At 36.2% G+C, this 13883-nt stretch overlaps 2 protein-coding genes across 2 annotated transcripts; both read right to left on the reverse strand.

Moving 5' to 3' along the window:
* Positions 1-791: 791 nt before the first annotated feature.
* Positions 792-5313, reverse strand: LOC147393748 (Protein kinase superfamily protein). The gene is made up of 7 exons (XM_086456227.1): positions 4597-5313; positions 3337-3441; positions 3076-3198; positions 2632-2790; positions 1538-1667; positions 1221-1430; positions 792-1124 (listed from the first exon to the last, which is right to left on the reverse strand). The coding sequence occupies exons 1-7, from the start codon at positions 5124-5126 to the stop codon at positions 972-974; spliced, it is 1410 nt and encodes a 469-aa protein (XP_086312353.1). The 5' UTR covers positions 5127-5313; the 3' UTR covers positions 792-971.
* Positions 5314-10308: 4995 nt separating this feature from the next.
* LOC147393749 (small ribosomal subunit protein eS10z-like) lies at positions 10309-13272 on the reverse strand. Its single transcript, XM_086455701.1, has 5 exons — positions 13176-13272; positions 13045-13093; positions 12660-12939; positions 12412-12544; positions 10309-10628 (listed from the first exon to the last, which is right to left on the reverse strand). Exons 1-5 carry the CDS (start codon positions 13176-13178, stop codon positions 10551-10553), a joined length of 543 nt encoding a protein of 180 aa, XP_086311827.1. The 5' UTR covers positions 13179-13272; the 3' UTR covers positions 10309-10550.
* Positions 13273-13883: the final 611 nt, after the last annotated feature.

Raw genomic sequence — 13883 nt, forward strand, 5'->3', positions numbered from 1 at the left:
TTTTTTTGGATCATGGAGTCTAAATCTTTGTTTGAGCCCATGGTTTCTTGTGTACATGTGGACTTACCCATGCCTCTCTTCCATATCCACTAAAGTGATAAGAGAAGTTCCATATAAGAATGAGACTTATTTCTTTTACCTATCCGATGTAGGACAAAATAAAATTCACCACATTTCATAACAATTTTCATATACAAGTAAGGATTCTTTGAAATAGATTTTTCATTTTTTCATTAACTATTTTTCGCAACCAAAAGATGTGTGAACCCCATGTTAATTTAGATTCAAAGAGACCCAAATGATCATATTTTCAGATTTTCCAACACTATTGAATGTGTGCTCCTGGGATTGAGCCCAGAAAACCCTATCAACCAACAGTTCTGAATCGGTCAGTCAACTCGAGATTGATCAAGTCAAGCTATTTTCAGCTTCAAAACCAAGAAATATATATATTGCTTAAGATCCGCGAATGTAAAATTGGATGTTATATTTGTTTTGGATTCAAAATAAAGAATTGACTCAGACTTTTCTTCTTATTAGAATCTGTTTCTTGATGTTCTAATTTTTTCTGCGGAATGAGACTCTAATTCTTCATCTTGAAATTACTTTCAAGAAAGTGTAATAGCCAAATAAGCTTCTAAAATCTGAAAAGTAATTTCTATAATCAGGATTCTCAAAATTTAAAATCAAAATCTGGAACCATAATCTAACAAGCCGATACCAATGCCCCCATTAAATATGCCCAAGCAGATAATGTTTCTAAGTTAGTTCAAGCTGGTTGAACCGATGGTCCTGAATAATGAGGGTTTTTTTCATAAAAATTTATCCTAAATTGAAATCAATAAGAAGCATATATACTGAAGGCCATAAATATTCCCTGAAATTGGAAGTATATAGCAGAACAAGAATAGATGAACTCTAAGAAGAATTTTAAAAGTTGATACGGGTTTGAATTGTTAATCACCTAATTTTCATCTATAATTCATTCGATGGTGTCTGTTTCTATCGCTTTCTTCTTCACTCGTACCATATTCCTCGGCCAACTTCTTGTCACCAAATCTTGCAACAACCTGATTCTCTTCTTGATGTAGACGAGAATCGGATACCTTTTGAGTCCAACGGTCCTGCATTATAGGATAATTATGGATTAATAGGTTGTAAGTGGAATTTTTTTTTTCTTCTGTTTTTGGTTCTCATGAGAGTAATTGATTGGAACTTACGATATTGGATGGTCGGTCATTGGCTTCAAGCATGTGGATCACACGACCCATTTTAGGCCTTTCATTTGGATCTGGGTCGGTACATGAAATAGCAAACAGGACAACCCGTTTAAGTATCTTCAAAGGCGGACTTTCAGGCAACTTAGGATCCACTACTAGGTTGCAATTTCTGTTTCCAGACATGGTTTTTATCCACTCAACCAAATTCACCTGTAAATCCATCATTTATGTACAATTCAAATCAGTTTTCTAAAAAAAATTGAAAAAAAAGGTAAGAGTGGTTACAAGAGGAAGTTTCCGAATGTCTCAAGATTAACCTCTCCAGAGGGTCTACTGTAATCAATTGGGCGCCTTCCAGATATTATCTCCATTATTAGTACTCCAAAGCTGTAAATATCGCTCTTGTCATTCAACATACCAGTGAAAGCATATTCAGGTGCCACGTATCTACAAATTCCATGAATATATGTTAATTATCTCAATGGATACTAAAGCGACAAAAATGTGACGATATTCCAACCATACATGTATCATCTCAAGATGCACATCAAACAATTACAGAACTGGGTAAAATATGAGAACTTCTATTGCCACACCACCCCAAGATGTGTGATACTCTTTGGTGATTTACATATGAATTGGGGTGGTGTTAGCAAAAGTTAGTGTGGCAATAGAATCTCTCTAAAATATCTAGGGGATCCCAAGAAAGGTGATCAATAAGTAAGCCATGTCACCCATGAAGGATCTCATCTTCTTATTAAAGCTTGGAAAGCAAGAGACAAAGGATACTAGAGGGATGTGATGATACTGACCATACTGTATCATCTTGAGATGCACATCGAATAGCTAGAAAATCAGGTAAATATTCAGAGGATCCTGAGAAAGGTGATCGATGAGTGAGTCATGTCACCCACCCAAAATACGTCTTCTTATTAAATCTTGGAAAGCAAAAGAATACATTGGACCACCCCAAGGGGTTGGCCAGTGGCAAGCCGAGCATTGCTAAGCTTCTCAGGAAGGGGAGGTCAAGTGTTCGAAGCAATGAATTCTATGGCCACCCTCCAGGGTCCGGTTGACCCTCAACTCAACCAGTTGCACGCAGGACTTTCCGAGGGGGAGGGGGGGTGCGTGTAACCGTGGGATTAGTCTCACCCAAAGGGTGGGGATACCCACGATAAGCCAAAAAAAAATGATTATAACTAACAAAATACGGAAAATTTTGCTTAAATATCGAATCGAAGAGTCTTGGTAGGACCACACCATACCAAAGATGCTGTTTGTGGTTTAGACCACAAAGTGTGAAGATTTTATGAAAACCCTCCCACAGATGCATATTAGACAAGAATACAAGTTCAAAAATTAGCAGGAAAAAAAAAAGGATGGAATTTTTTTAACTAGGTAACAGACTAACCCAGATGTTCCCATAATCTGACTCCTTTCAGAAGACAACAGCTTAGCAAACCCAAAATCAGAAACCTTGGGGTTCCATTGTCGGTCGAGTAGAATGTTGCAAGATTTTACATCCTGGTGGACAACCTTTGGTTCGAGACCCTCATGAAGGTAGGCCAAACTGCAGAAATAGATTATCTTTATGAGCTACATTTGCATAAAAATTTCATGGAGAACTTAACATAAAAAAAATGAAAAAAGAATAATGCTGGAGTGACCTCAATTCACACTTTGCTGACAAGGAGGTGTGTACGGAACAATAGATGCTCTTCATTGAGATACAAGGGGAAAGCATTTATGGTTCTGTGCACACCTTCACGTCAGTAAAGCGTGAATTGAGGTCAATCCTGAGGTCACTCCAGCACGACTCAAATAAAAAAATAAAACAGGATAGATTTTTTTGAACCCTTTTGCTGTTCCGAGGATAATGTTCATCCGGGTATCCCATGTTAGAGGGCTGACTTGCCCTACATCCCCATGAAGCCAGTGGTCAAGATCACCATTCTCTACATGCTCATAAACAAGCATCCTGATCAACAAAACCAGACAAAAGAGAGAATAAATCTCTCAAATTATTAATCCTCAAACTTTGAAACCAAATAATAAATCCAATTTCAATTGGATTTGAAACAAAAATCAAAGAAGAAATGAGAGAAAATATTTGTACCCGTAAGCACCCTCCACACAGTATCCGAGTAACCTGACAAGATTCTTGTGTCTAACATGTCCCATTGCTTCTACTTCATCTTTGAACTTATCAACTTGACGATCTCTGATATACATTAGTCTCAAGAGTAAATTGGATATCCTCAAGGCTCAAGCACCAGCAAATAAAAAATTGTACAGAAACTCAACTCAGTTTATCGTGGACAACATAATAGAAAGCACAATGTACAGAGAAGGGAAAAAAAACCCAAATTCAACTCTAGAAAAGCATTTAATCACAAGTACCATCTGAATTTTCATTAATAAAATCAGCAGATACAAAGAATTACTAAATAATCTTGCTCTGATACCATGAGTAAAGAAGGATTTTTTTGGTAAGAACTACTGCCTTACATGTTTCACATTGAATTCCTAATATGAATTAACAAACCAAATAATACACAAATAATTCGAATAGCTCTGCCCATCCAAGATATCACCTAAAAGCAAACCACCCAAATAACAAGCATAGCATTACCAGCATGGTTTTAGAATTCGGTCAAGACCAAGACTCCCAAGCAAGTCATCTTGATCATGCAGGCATCCGAGCCACATATCCACAAAATCACTGGTCACACACCTCTAATGGGTATGAGACATTTTGTACTTCGTGCTCTGTATACAAATTCCCCCTCCTAAATCCCCCCACATTTTTCTATAGAGTTCTGTAGTATTTACCGGCATTTTAATCAAGAAACTACAACTTGAGTTCTGATATTGGACTACTTTCTTCTTCAAAGAGTTGTGAATTTGCAAACCGAACTAAAATCTAAGCTTGTTTTCTATTATATTGAGTTCTGAAATTGGACTAAAAAATTGAAACTTTCTTTCTTTCTTTAAAGAGTCGTTAATTTACAAACCCAACTAAAATCTAAGCTTGTTTTCTATTATATTGAGTTCTTAAATTGGACTTAAAAATTGAAACTTTCGTTTTTCTTTAAAAAATCATGAATTTACAAACCCAAGTAAAATCTAAGCTTGTTTTCTGTTATATTGAGTTCTGAAATTGGACTTAAAAATTGAAACTTTCTTTCTTCTTTAAAGAGTCATGAATTTACAAACTCAACTAAAATCTAAGTTTGTTTTCTCTTATTAATCTTTACCCAACACATCTATTTCATAAATTGATCCAACAATTGTTCTCCTAACAAACAAATATCCCCAAAAAAGAAAAAAAAAGCCTACTTGTTTAGAACTATAGATGATTAGGGCAATTGCATACCTTTTAATAAACAATTTCTTCACCGCAACGACTGTGTTATCTGGCAAAACTCCTCGATAAACAATCCCAAAACTACCCCAACCAATCACACACTCATCACCAAACCTATTCGTCGCCTCTTCAAGCTCCCTCAAAGTAAACCAATACCCCCATCCAAGATTCGACACATTCGACGAAGCTGAATCTGTCGAAATTTTTGATCGAGATTCTCCTCTCGCCCGAAACAATGACCAGTCCGACGACACCACCGGACCCTCATCCATCTTCCCGATATCGATTTGAATCTCTGGTCTCTGATCCAGCACTGAGCCATGAGCAACCAGTTCGGAAACTACAGGGATCTGGTCATCGGCGGGGAGTGTTTCTGGACAAACGACGGATCTGGAGGATTTCCGGCGAAGAAGGGCGAAGCAAAAGTAAGAGATGCAGAGAATGAGAACGATGAATACTCCGGTACAAGTTCCGACCAAAATCCATAAGGGTAGACCAAAGATTGGGGTCGATTTTGAGAGCTCTATGTTTAACGACATGTTGAAGAAAAGTTAATGGAGATTGAGATTTTCTGAGATTTCTGGCGTTATTTTCATCTGAAATAATGGCGATTTCAAACAAATTGTATAAGATAAAGAAGTCCATAGTTCTCTCTGAGTCTGAGTCTCTCACAGAGTTCTCAAAGTTTCAGAGTTCGAATTAAAAACGAACTCTTCTCTCATCATGTCTCGACTTTCGACGGATAAGTTCAGGTAATTTTCTCTACCCTCCTCCATTTTTTATGAATATTAGAGACACCCCTTCATGAACTCAGTCTTTGATGAGAGACTATCGTTAGAAGTCGAAAAGACAGAACTACCCTACCATTCGTTTTAGAAATTACTGAAATGGAGAAGACGTTGTACTGCAAGAACAGATAAAATATATATCCATGGAACTGAACAGTATAGTCTTCTTAGAATCATGGTTTCAAAAATCGTCCAAAACCGAGACGTGTCACCCGAGTCATCTTGATATCAGGTAGGGATGAGATGGATGGACAAATCCATTTTTTGAACGAGATATTAAATTCCATGAGTCATTTCGATATCAGACAAGGATGAAATGGATGGACAAGTCAATTTTTCAGACGAGATATTAAATTTCACGTTCATTTTTCATTTTTTTGAATGAGACATCTCAAACGTATTGAAAAACTCATTTGAGATGACTCGGTATCTGGCATGGATGAGACAAGACGCGAAACCGAATTTTAAAATCATGATTAGAATGAAATTTTTTTGGTAACTTTCTTCGAGGGACGTGCTGAAAACCAGCTGAAAAACAGATGCTTGAGGGACGTTGGATCTACGAAAATGGACGGTGCAGATTGTGCAAAACGTCCAATCCAACTAAAGAAATTCTATTTCTTTTATTTATAAAAAACTCCCTCCTCTTTTCTGTTTTTTTAACTATTTCAGTTTTTCTATTTTTTTAAACTAAATCTAACAACTCTGCTCTGTTCATCTTCATCTCGACAAATCCTTTGAGACTTCAGTCATCTCTTTTCTCTATTCATCTTCATCTCGACAGAACAATTGAAAAACCCAAATCTGCTCGTTTTCCTTTGAATCCTTCGCCGATTGGAAACCTAAGAGAAGAAGTATCACACACACACACAACGACTGAAAAACCCAAATCTGCTCGTTTTCTTTGAACCCTTCGCCGATTGGAAACCTAAGAGAAGAAGTATCACACACACACACACACACTCTCTCTCTCTCGATTGACGGCTTCAAAGAACTTGAACTCTTTCGAACAAGGAAATAAAACGAAACCCACGAACAATTTTCAGATATAAAGAAGGAAGATAAGAACATCATCAAAAGGTACAGAGAGAGAGAGAGAGAACGTGGGTTTTCTCCAAACTATTGACATCTTCATGGGAGGATGTGTGCAATTGTAAGAGAGAGAGAGAGAGAGTGTGGGTTTTCTCCAAACTGTTGTGGGCTTCGTTTGATTTCATATAGAGAGAGAGAGAGAGAAGAGAAGAGACAGTGAAGAGAGAAGGAGAAGAGATAGTTTTTATTTAAAATTGTGTTAATAGAAACAGGGAGTTAGTTTAAAAAAATAAAACAAAACAAGGGAGTTATTTTAAAAATTGTAAAACTTACATTCTCATTTGAAATGACGTCAGAACGCGTCTTAGCCGTTGTTTTCTCAAAATCTAACGTCTCACAAACATCGTTTTCTTACATGGTTTTAAAGACGTCCGTCGAACCGTCCCCATATATATATATATATATATATATATAGGGTCCCGTTCGCCACCCTTAGTTTTACCACACACTTTAACAAACGCGTTTTGTCTTACATGGGTTAGAAGTTTCGGAATGAGCTGATTTTTGGTGAGGATGATCTCTATGGTGAGGAGATCATCCTCACCAAAAATCAGCTCATTCCAAAACTTCTAACCCCATCAAAATTGATTTACAAAAAATGGACGGTCCACGATTTTTCAACGTGTAAACATGGGGTTAAACATTTCGGAATGGGCTGATTTTTGGGGAGGATGATCTTCTAATCATAGAGATCATCCTCACCAAAAATCAGCTCATTCCAAAACTTCTAACCCATGTAGGACAAAAAACGTTTGTTAAAGTGTGTGGTAAAACTTAGGGTGCTAAACATTTCCCATATATATATATATATATATATATATATATATATGGGGCGGTTCAAGGGCCATATGAGAAAACATATGAAAAAACTTTCGTTTTTCAAAATAAGGGTTAGAGGTTTTAGATTGAGCTGATTTTTTGCAAGGATGGTCACTATCATGAGAAGATCATCCTCACAAAAAATCAGCTCAATCAGAAACTTCTAAATCCATCAAAAGTGATTTGCAAATTAGTGATAAAAATTGGTAAAAAATCAACGGTCCACATTCTAAATCACTTTTAATGGGGTTAGAAGTTTCAGATTGGGCTGATTTTTTTTTTTTTTGATGATCTTCCCATCATAGAGATCATCCTCACAAAAAAATCAGCTAAATCCAAAATTTCTAACCCATATTTTAAAATTTTATTAAAAACGAAAGTTTTCTCATATGTTTTCTCATATGGCCCTTGAACCTGACCCATATATATATATGAGAAAACATATGAGAAAACTTTCGTTTTTAATAAAATTTTAAAATATGGGTTAGAAATTCTGGATTGAGCTGATTTTTTGTGAGGATGATCTCTATGATGGGAAGATCATCCAAAAAAAAAAATCAGCCCAATCTGAAACTGCTAACCCTATTAAAAGTGATTTAGAATGTGGACCGTCAATTTTTTACCAATTTTTATCACTAATTTGTAAATCACTTTTGATGGATTTAGAAGTTTCTGATTGAACTGATTTTTTGTGAGGATGATCTTTTCATCATAGTGACCATCCTTGCAAAAAATCAGCTCAATCCAAAACCTCTAACTCTTATTTTGAAAAACGAAAGTTTTTTCATATGTTTTCTCATATGGCCCTTGAACCGCCCCCTATATATATATAGGGGGGCGTTCAATGGCCAACTTTTTAGCAAACTTTTTGGCAAAACATTTTTCAAAACATGAGTTAGAGGTTTTGGAATGGGCTGATTTTTGGTGAGGATGATCTCTACAGTGAGGAGATCATCATCACCAAAAATCAGCTCATTCCGAAACTTCTAACCCATGTAAGACAAAACGCGTTTGTTAAAGTGTGTGGTAAAACTTAGGGTGCCGAACGGGACCCATATATATATATAGGGAAATGTTCAGCACCCTAAGTTTTACCACACACTTTAACAAACGTTTTTTGTCCTACATGGGTTAGAAGTTTTGGAATGAGCTGATTTTTGGTGAGGATGATCTCTATGATTAGAAGATCATCCTCCCCAAAAATCAGCCCATTCCGAAATGTTTAGCCCCATGTTTACATGTTGAAAAATCGTGGACCGTCCATTTTTTGTAAATCAATTTTGATGGGGTTAGAAGTTTTGGAATGAGCTGATTTTTGGTGAGGATGATCTCCTCACCATAGAGATCATCCTCACCAAAAATCAGCTCATTCCGAAAATTCTAACCCATGTAAGACAAAACACGTTTGTTAAGTGTGTGGTAAAACTAAGGGTGGCGAACGGGACCCATATATATATATATATATATATATAGGGTCCCGTTCGGCACCCTAATATATATATATGGGTCCCGTTCGCCACCCTAAGTTTTACCACACACTTTAACAAACGCGTTTTGTCTTACATGGGTTAGAAGTTTCGGAATGAGCTGATTTTTGGTGAGGATGATCTCTATGGTGAGGAGATCATCCTCACCAAAAATCAGCTCATTCCAAAACTTCTAACCCCATCAAAATTGATTTACAAAAAATGGACGGTCCACGATTTTTCAACGTGTAAACATGGGGCTAAACATTTCGGAATGGGTTGATTTTTGGGGAGGATGATCTTCTAATCATAGAGATCATCCTCACCAAAAATCAGCTCATTCCAAAACTTCTTACCCATGTAGGACAAAAAACGTTTGTTAAAGTGTGTGGTAAAACTTAGGGTGCTGAACATTTCCCATATATATATATATATATATTGTTTTTTTTGTTTTTTTTGGAAGGAGTAATCTTGTAAAAGCATTATGAAGTCCTCTGTTTTGCCTCCCCTTCTGATTTTGGCGAATTGTTATTGTAGATGATACAAATTCATATTGCATCGTGATCAGGATCGTTTATTCGGATTTAATCCAAGATTTAACTTTTTCTAGAATTTGCTTTTTGTAAGTAGGATATTTCAAGAGTTTGATGAGAAGTAAAAAATAAATAAAAATTGATTTTTGTATGTAAATAAATTTTCAAGAATTCTTGTTATATATCCAGCCTCGTACATTTATTTTTTTTCCAGCCTCGTACATTTGTTTTTTTCCCTTATCGTGGATATCCCTACCCTTCCAATGAGACTAATCCCCTTGTCACATGCATTGACGCTCGTAAAGTCCCACTTGCAACCGATTGAGTCAAGGGTCAACTGAACCCTGAAGAGTGATGACCCCAAGGAATTCATTGCTTCATCAAGGGTCAAAGGCTCGGCTTGCCGGTAGGCCAACCCATTGGGGTTTAGCCCAATACCTAATTGGTTTGCTAAACTACTAATGATAATCTGACTTGAAAATTTTCTCAGTCTATACCTGGTCGATGTGAGAAGTGCATAGAACCATAGATCTTTTCCCAACTGTACTCTGAAGAAAGAGATTTATGGTTTTGTGCACTTGAAACGTCGATCAAGTATGGATTGAGTGAAAATTTTTGAGACAGAAGATCACAACTCTTTGCTGAATCCTAACAAATCAATTGGCTTGTGCTTCTGCCTTCTTGTAACATACATACATATAAAATACAACAATGTAAAGAACTGTAAAGATTATAGCAAGAAATAATTAAACACTTTAAAAATAAATAAAAATGTATAATTAATATAAAAATATTTATTTAATTTATTAATACATATATAACCTCAAGTTTGGGTTCGGGTTGACCAAGTTAGCATGAACCCCAACCCAAATTTACTGAGTTATTCTAACCCAAACTCAACTCATGTTCAAAATAACTCGGTCAAGACTCACCCATCAATCAGCAAAGTGTGAATCCTTGCGAATTTTGAAGTCACTCCAGTATTATTCTTTAGAAAAATGCCAGACAAAATAAGAGCTCAAATGAAATAAAATTGAGTTTTTTTCTTTCAGAAATACTCGAAGAAACCATTAACTCAAATGTAATCTCTGTGAAATTAACCCATCATTCTGGAAACTAGAGAGAATGATCATTAGGTTTGCTTCCTATTCACATCCGCAACAAAATTTAAGATCCAATAACAAGACTCAATTTACTAATTTGAAGCTAAAGGACTGAATCAAATGCAATATATCAATCCTGATTAAAAAACTAACAGCCCCTTTTTAAGTAAGACTTGAGCTAGCAGGCCCAGCACCAAAACCACCGCCTCCACGGCCAAAGCCGGGCCTTCCACCAGGCCCCTGAAAGTTCCAAATATAAAACTAATTAGAACATGGAAGATTGAATTTCTGCATTTATATATATATATGGTTAGGATGCATCAAAATAAAGTGAATGGATATCACGTGTAACTTACAATACCCTTTTACAGTTTGTTATTCACTTATTCTTAAAAGAGCAAAACATTTCAGACAAATTTTTGTTTATCAAAATGTTTCCATTGAAATCCTGCATTTGTGTGTGTGTGTGTGTATATATATATATATGAAACTTTATTATTTTGAACAAAAAACTACCCACCAAAATATTTTCCAAACTTAATAATGATTTTCACCACAAATATTGTAAATATGTTTCATAGAAATATACTAGAGTTCGCCTATGCATCCTCTTTGGGGTTAAGAGGGGTTAAAAGCAGAAAAATAATAAAATTAAAAGGGTAGTATTAAAAAATCCTTGGGGTTAAAGGGGTAAAAGAAAAAAAATAAAGAGGGGATGTTGAAGGGGTTAAATAATGGACGACCAAGTAGCCATTTTACAATTTTACTTCATTATGTAAAGTCTATGAGTAAGTTGACATGAGCAAATTCTCTTCTTTGACCAACCACCTCCACATATATATTTTTAAAAAAAGTAAAAAAAAAAAAACTCGGCACTATTGTAGGAAGTAATCCATGTTCACTCAAAATCAACACAAATATTCCCCCCAAACATGTGAGAATCAATCACCATAGCCAGTCTCAATTCATTGACATGTCAAATAGATGGCACAATTGTAATGATCTCTACATGCATGGAGATAGAATATACTTTATTTAGATGGAAAGCACCTCCGTTCCAAGAATCTAAGTGACGACACTGACAAATATTACACAAGCCCAACAGGGATTTCAAAGTTTATACACAAACTCTCTCCTTTTCATTCGCACCACCATAAAAGAGGATACACTTCATTCATATAACAAATGGCAGACTCCCATGATTATCAAAGATTCTAAATAAGCATATTTCCTTCACTACTAACAATTTAAGTGCGGGTGAGATGGCCATGACCACACCTCAGGAAGCGAAGGTATTGAGTTCGAATTCCTCCTTAAGGACCACCCTTAGGGAATTATGCCAAAAATTACCCGGTGCTTGTGGGGGAAGGGAATTACACGTGCCCCGAGGATTAGTCAAGTGCTCTAAGAGGCCCTAGTATCTTGCCACTGTAAACATGAAGAGTTCGGTGGTGGAGCCTTACCAATGTAAACAATTTTTTTTTTGATTCCTACAAATAATTATTATAATTGGCATGAATGAGATACTATTTTACTAAGCTCCCCATGAATGCTAGTCATCCAAAGGAAAAAATAATTAATTAATCTAAAATAATTAATTAATCTAAGGATCCATCACACTACTCGATTTCCCATCACACTAAAGCAATCAAATGCATATTATTTTTTACGTTTTATATCTTTCAAAAAATAAAAGTAAGTAATTACTTTTTCAAAAAATTAGGCAAGGAAAGTAAATATTAATATTTCATCAAGTAATTAACACCTTTGAACATGTTGTTCAATGAGAGAGAAACAAAAAATGACCGAAATACCACAACCACTCAACATTTTGTCAAACAAAACTACTCCGAATACCAATTCGATATTTCCCTCGTTCATAAATTCTCACACAAACCAATCAAATTGCTAAGAAACTAAGTTTAGGATCTAAGCATCTACCAATACCACCAAAAATTATATACCAACAACCAAACATGCTTATAAACAATAAAATTCTACAGAACTGGTAAAATAGAATTACCTGAAACGAAGGCTGAAATTCTGGTGGGGCTCCTCCCTTGTCGCCAAATTCACCTGGAGGCCCTCGGGGACCTGCACGGTACCCATCACGGTCACCAAACCTTGGACGATCTCCCTCGAAGCGAGGTGGACCGCTGCATTTTCAAGCAATTAAACAAAAACCCAACAAAATAATATCAATCAAAAACCCCAAAAAAAAAAAAATTAAATAAATCAAACAAACAAACAAAATGGGGAAACCGAATCTACCGAGGACGATCTCCAGGTGGGCCGCCCATGGGCCTACCACCGGGCTTGATAGATTTCTTCAATGTAGCGGGAACGATCTCAGATGGGAGATTGAGATAGGTTCGAAGGAATTCGATACCGTCATTGGTGAGGAACCAGTAGTAGTGCATCCATGCGAAGGTCTCACGAACATATTCCTTCGATTTGAAGCTCTGCATGAGCTTGATCACCTGTAGATTAGGGACATCGATGTCCGGATGCTTCGCCAAGTTGAAATCTTTCTTCGCAAAACAGACTCCCTCTGTGATTTACAGTAAATCAGAGAAGAAATCAAGCGTTAAAACGAGATCTAAACGATGAATCAGATCGTTAAAGTGCAAAAAACGAAGATAGATGAAGATGAAACCTTGAAAGAGGTATTTGGAGATCTCTCTACGGTTCTTCTCTGGGATGATCTGGAAACAAAGATGAAGAAGATTAGGGTTTCTGGTTAGTAATGTTTGGAGGGAGAACAACTTGGAGAGAAGATTTACTTACCATTGTTGCGATCAGACGATGCGCGGCAAAAACCCTAAAAACCTCTCTCGCTCTGTCTCTGTCTTATATATATAACAAAAGAACACTTTCTAACCCTAAAAGTCTTATATTATATGGGGTTGGACTCCTTCGTGACCAAATCCGGCCCATTCACATACAGCACCAAACTGGGCCCACACAAATACAGCCATCTTTTAGAGCTGCTATTGGCACGCCAACTTTTACTTATTACAACCCAATTTCTTAAGAGCGAATCTCCACTTCGTGAGCTTAATATGACGAAACTCCGAATTCGGTACACTGTTCATTTTTCATTTTAATTATCAAAATATGCATTTGTCATTTTTATAATCTACGAACTCATGAGATCATGACTTTTAATATCTACGAATTCATAGATATACCAAGAAATTCATTGATTATGAAAGTGATAAATTCAATTGAAATGCATGTTTTGAGAATTAAAATGAACAGTGAATCGAAATTGTAATTTGGACATAAGTTGCATATGATTTGGATAAAATCCCAACTTTTAAAGAGGAACGCTATTGACACCCACTTTTTTGCTTGCCTCACCCACTTTACTCATTCACCCACCATCCATACCGAATCTCGATTTCCACCTCAACTCCTTCTCCTTCTTCTTTTTCTCTCACATTTCTATTTCTCTCTCTTTCTCATTTTTCTTCTTCTTCGTTGAACCTCTAT

Source organism: Akebia trifoliata, chromosome 10 (assembly GCF_017979445.1).
Source record: "Akebia trifoliata isolate Shusen 1 chromosome 10, ASM1797944v1, whole genome shotgun sequence".
Taxonomy (NCBI): Eukaryota; Viridiplantae; Streptophyta; class Magnoliopsida; order Ranunculales; family Lardizabalaceae; genus Akebia; species Akebia trifoliata.

What these genes read in the sequence shown, in the direction of transcription:
- LOC147393748 (XM_086456227.1), bottom strand. Translation starts at nt 5,126, where the DNA reads ATGTCGTTAAACATAGAGCTCTCAAAATCGACCCCAATCTTTGGTCTA. An exon ending in TGTGTGGAGGGTGCTTACGG is followed by an intron (nt 3,199 to 3,336) that starts GTACAAATATTT and finishes TTTGTTGATCAG; the next exon opens with GATGCTTGTTTATGAGCATG. An exon ending in ATGACCGACCATCCAATATC is followed by an intron (nt 1,125 to 1,220) that starts GTAAGTTCCAAT and finishes CCTATAATGCAG; the next exon opens with GACCGTTGGACTCAAAAGGT.
- LOC147393749 (XM_086455701.1), bottom strand. An exon ending in CTCCAAATACCTCTTTCAAG is followed by an intron (nt 12,940 to 13,044) that starts GTTTCATCTTCA and finishes TGTAAATCACAG; the next exon opens with AGGGAGTCTGTTTTGCGAAG. An exon ending in CCACCTGGAGATCGTCCTCG is followed by an intron (nt 12,545 to 12,659) that starts GTAGATTCGGTT and finishes TTGAAAATGCAG; the next exon opens with CGGTCCACCTCGCTTCGAGG.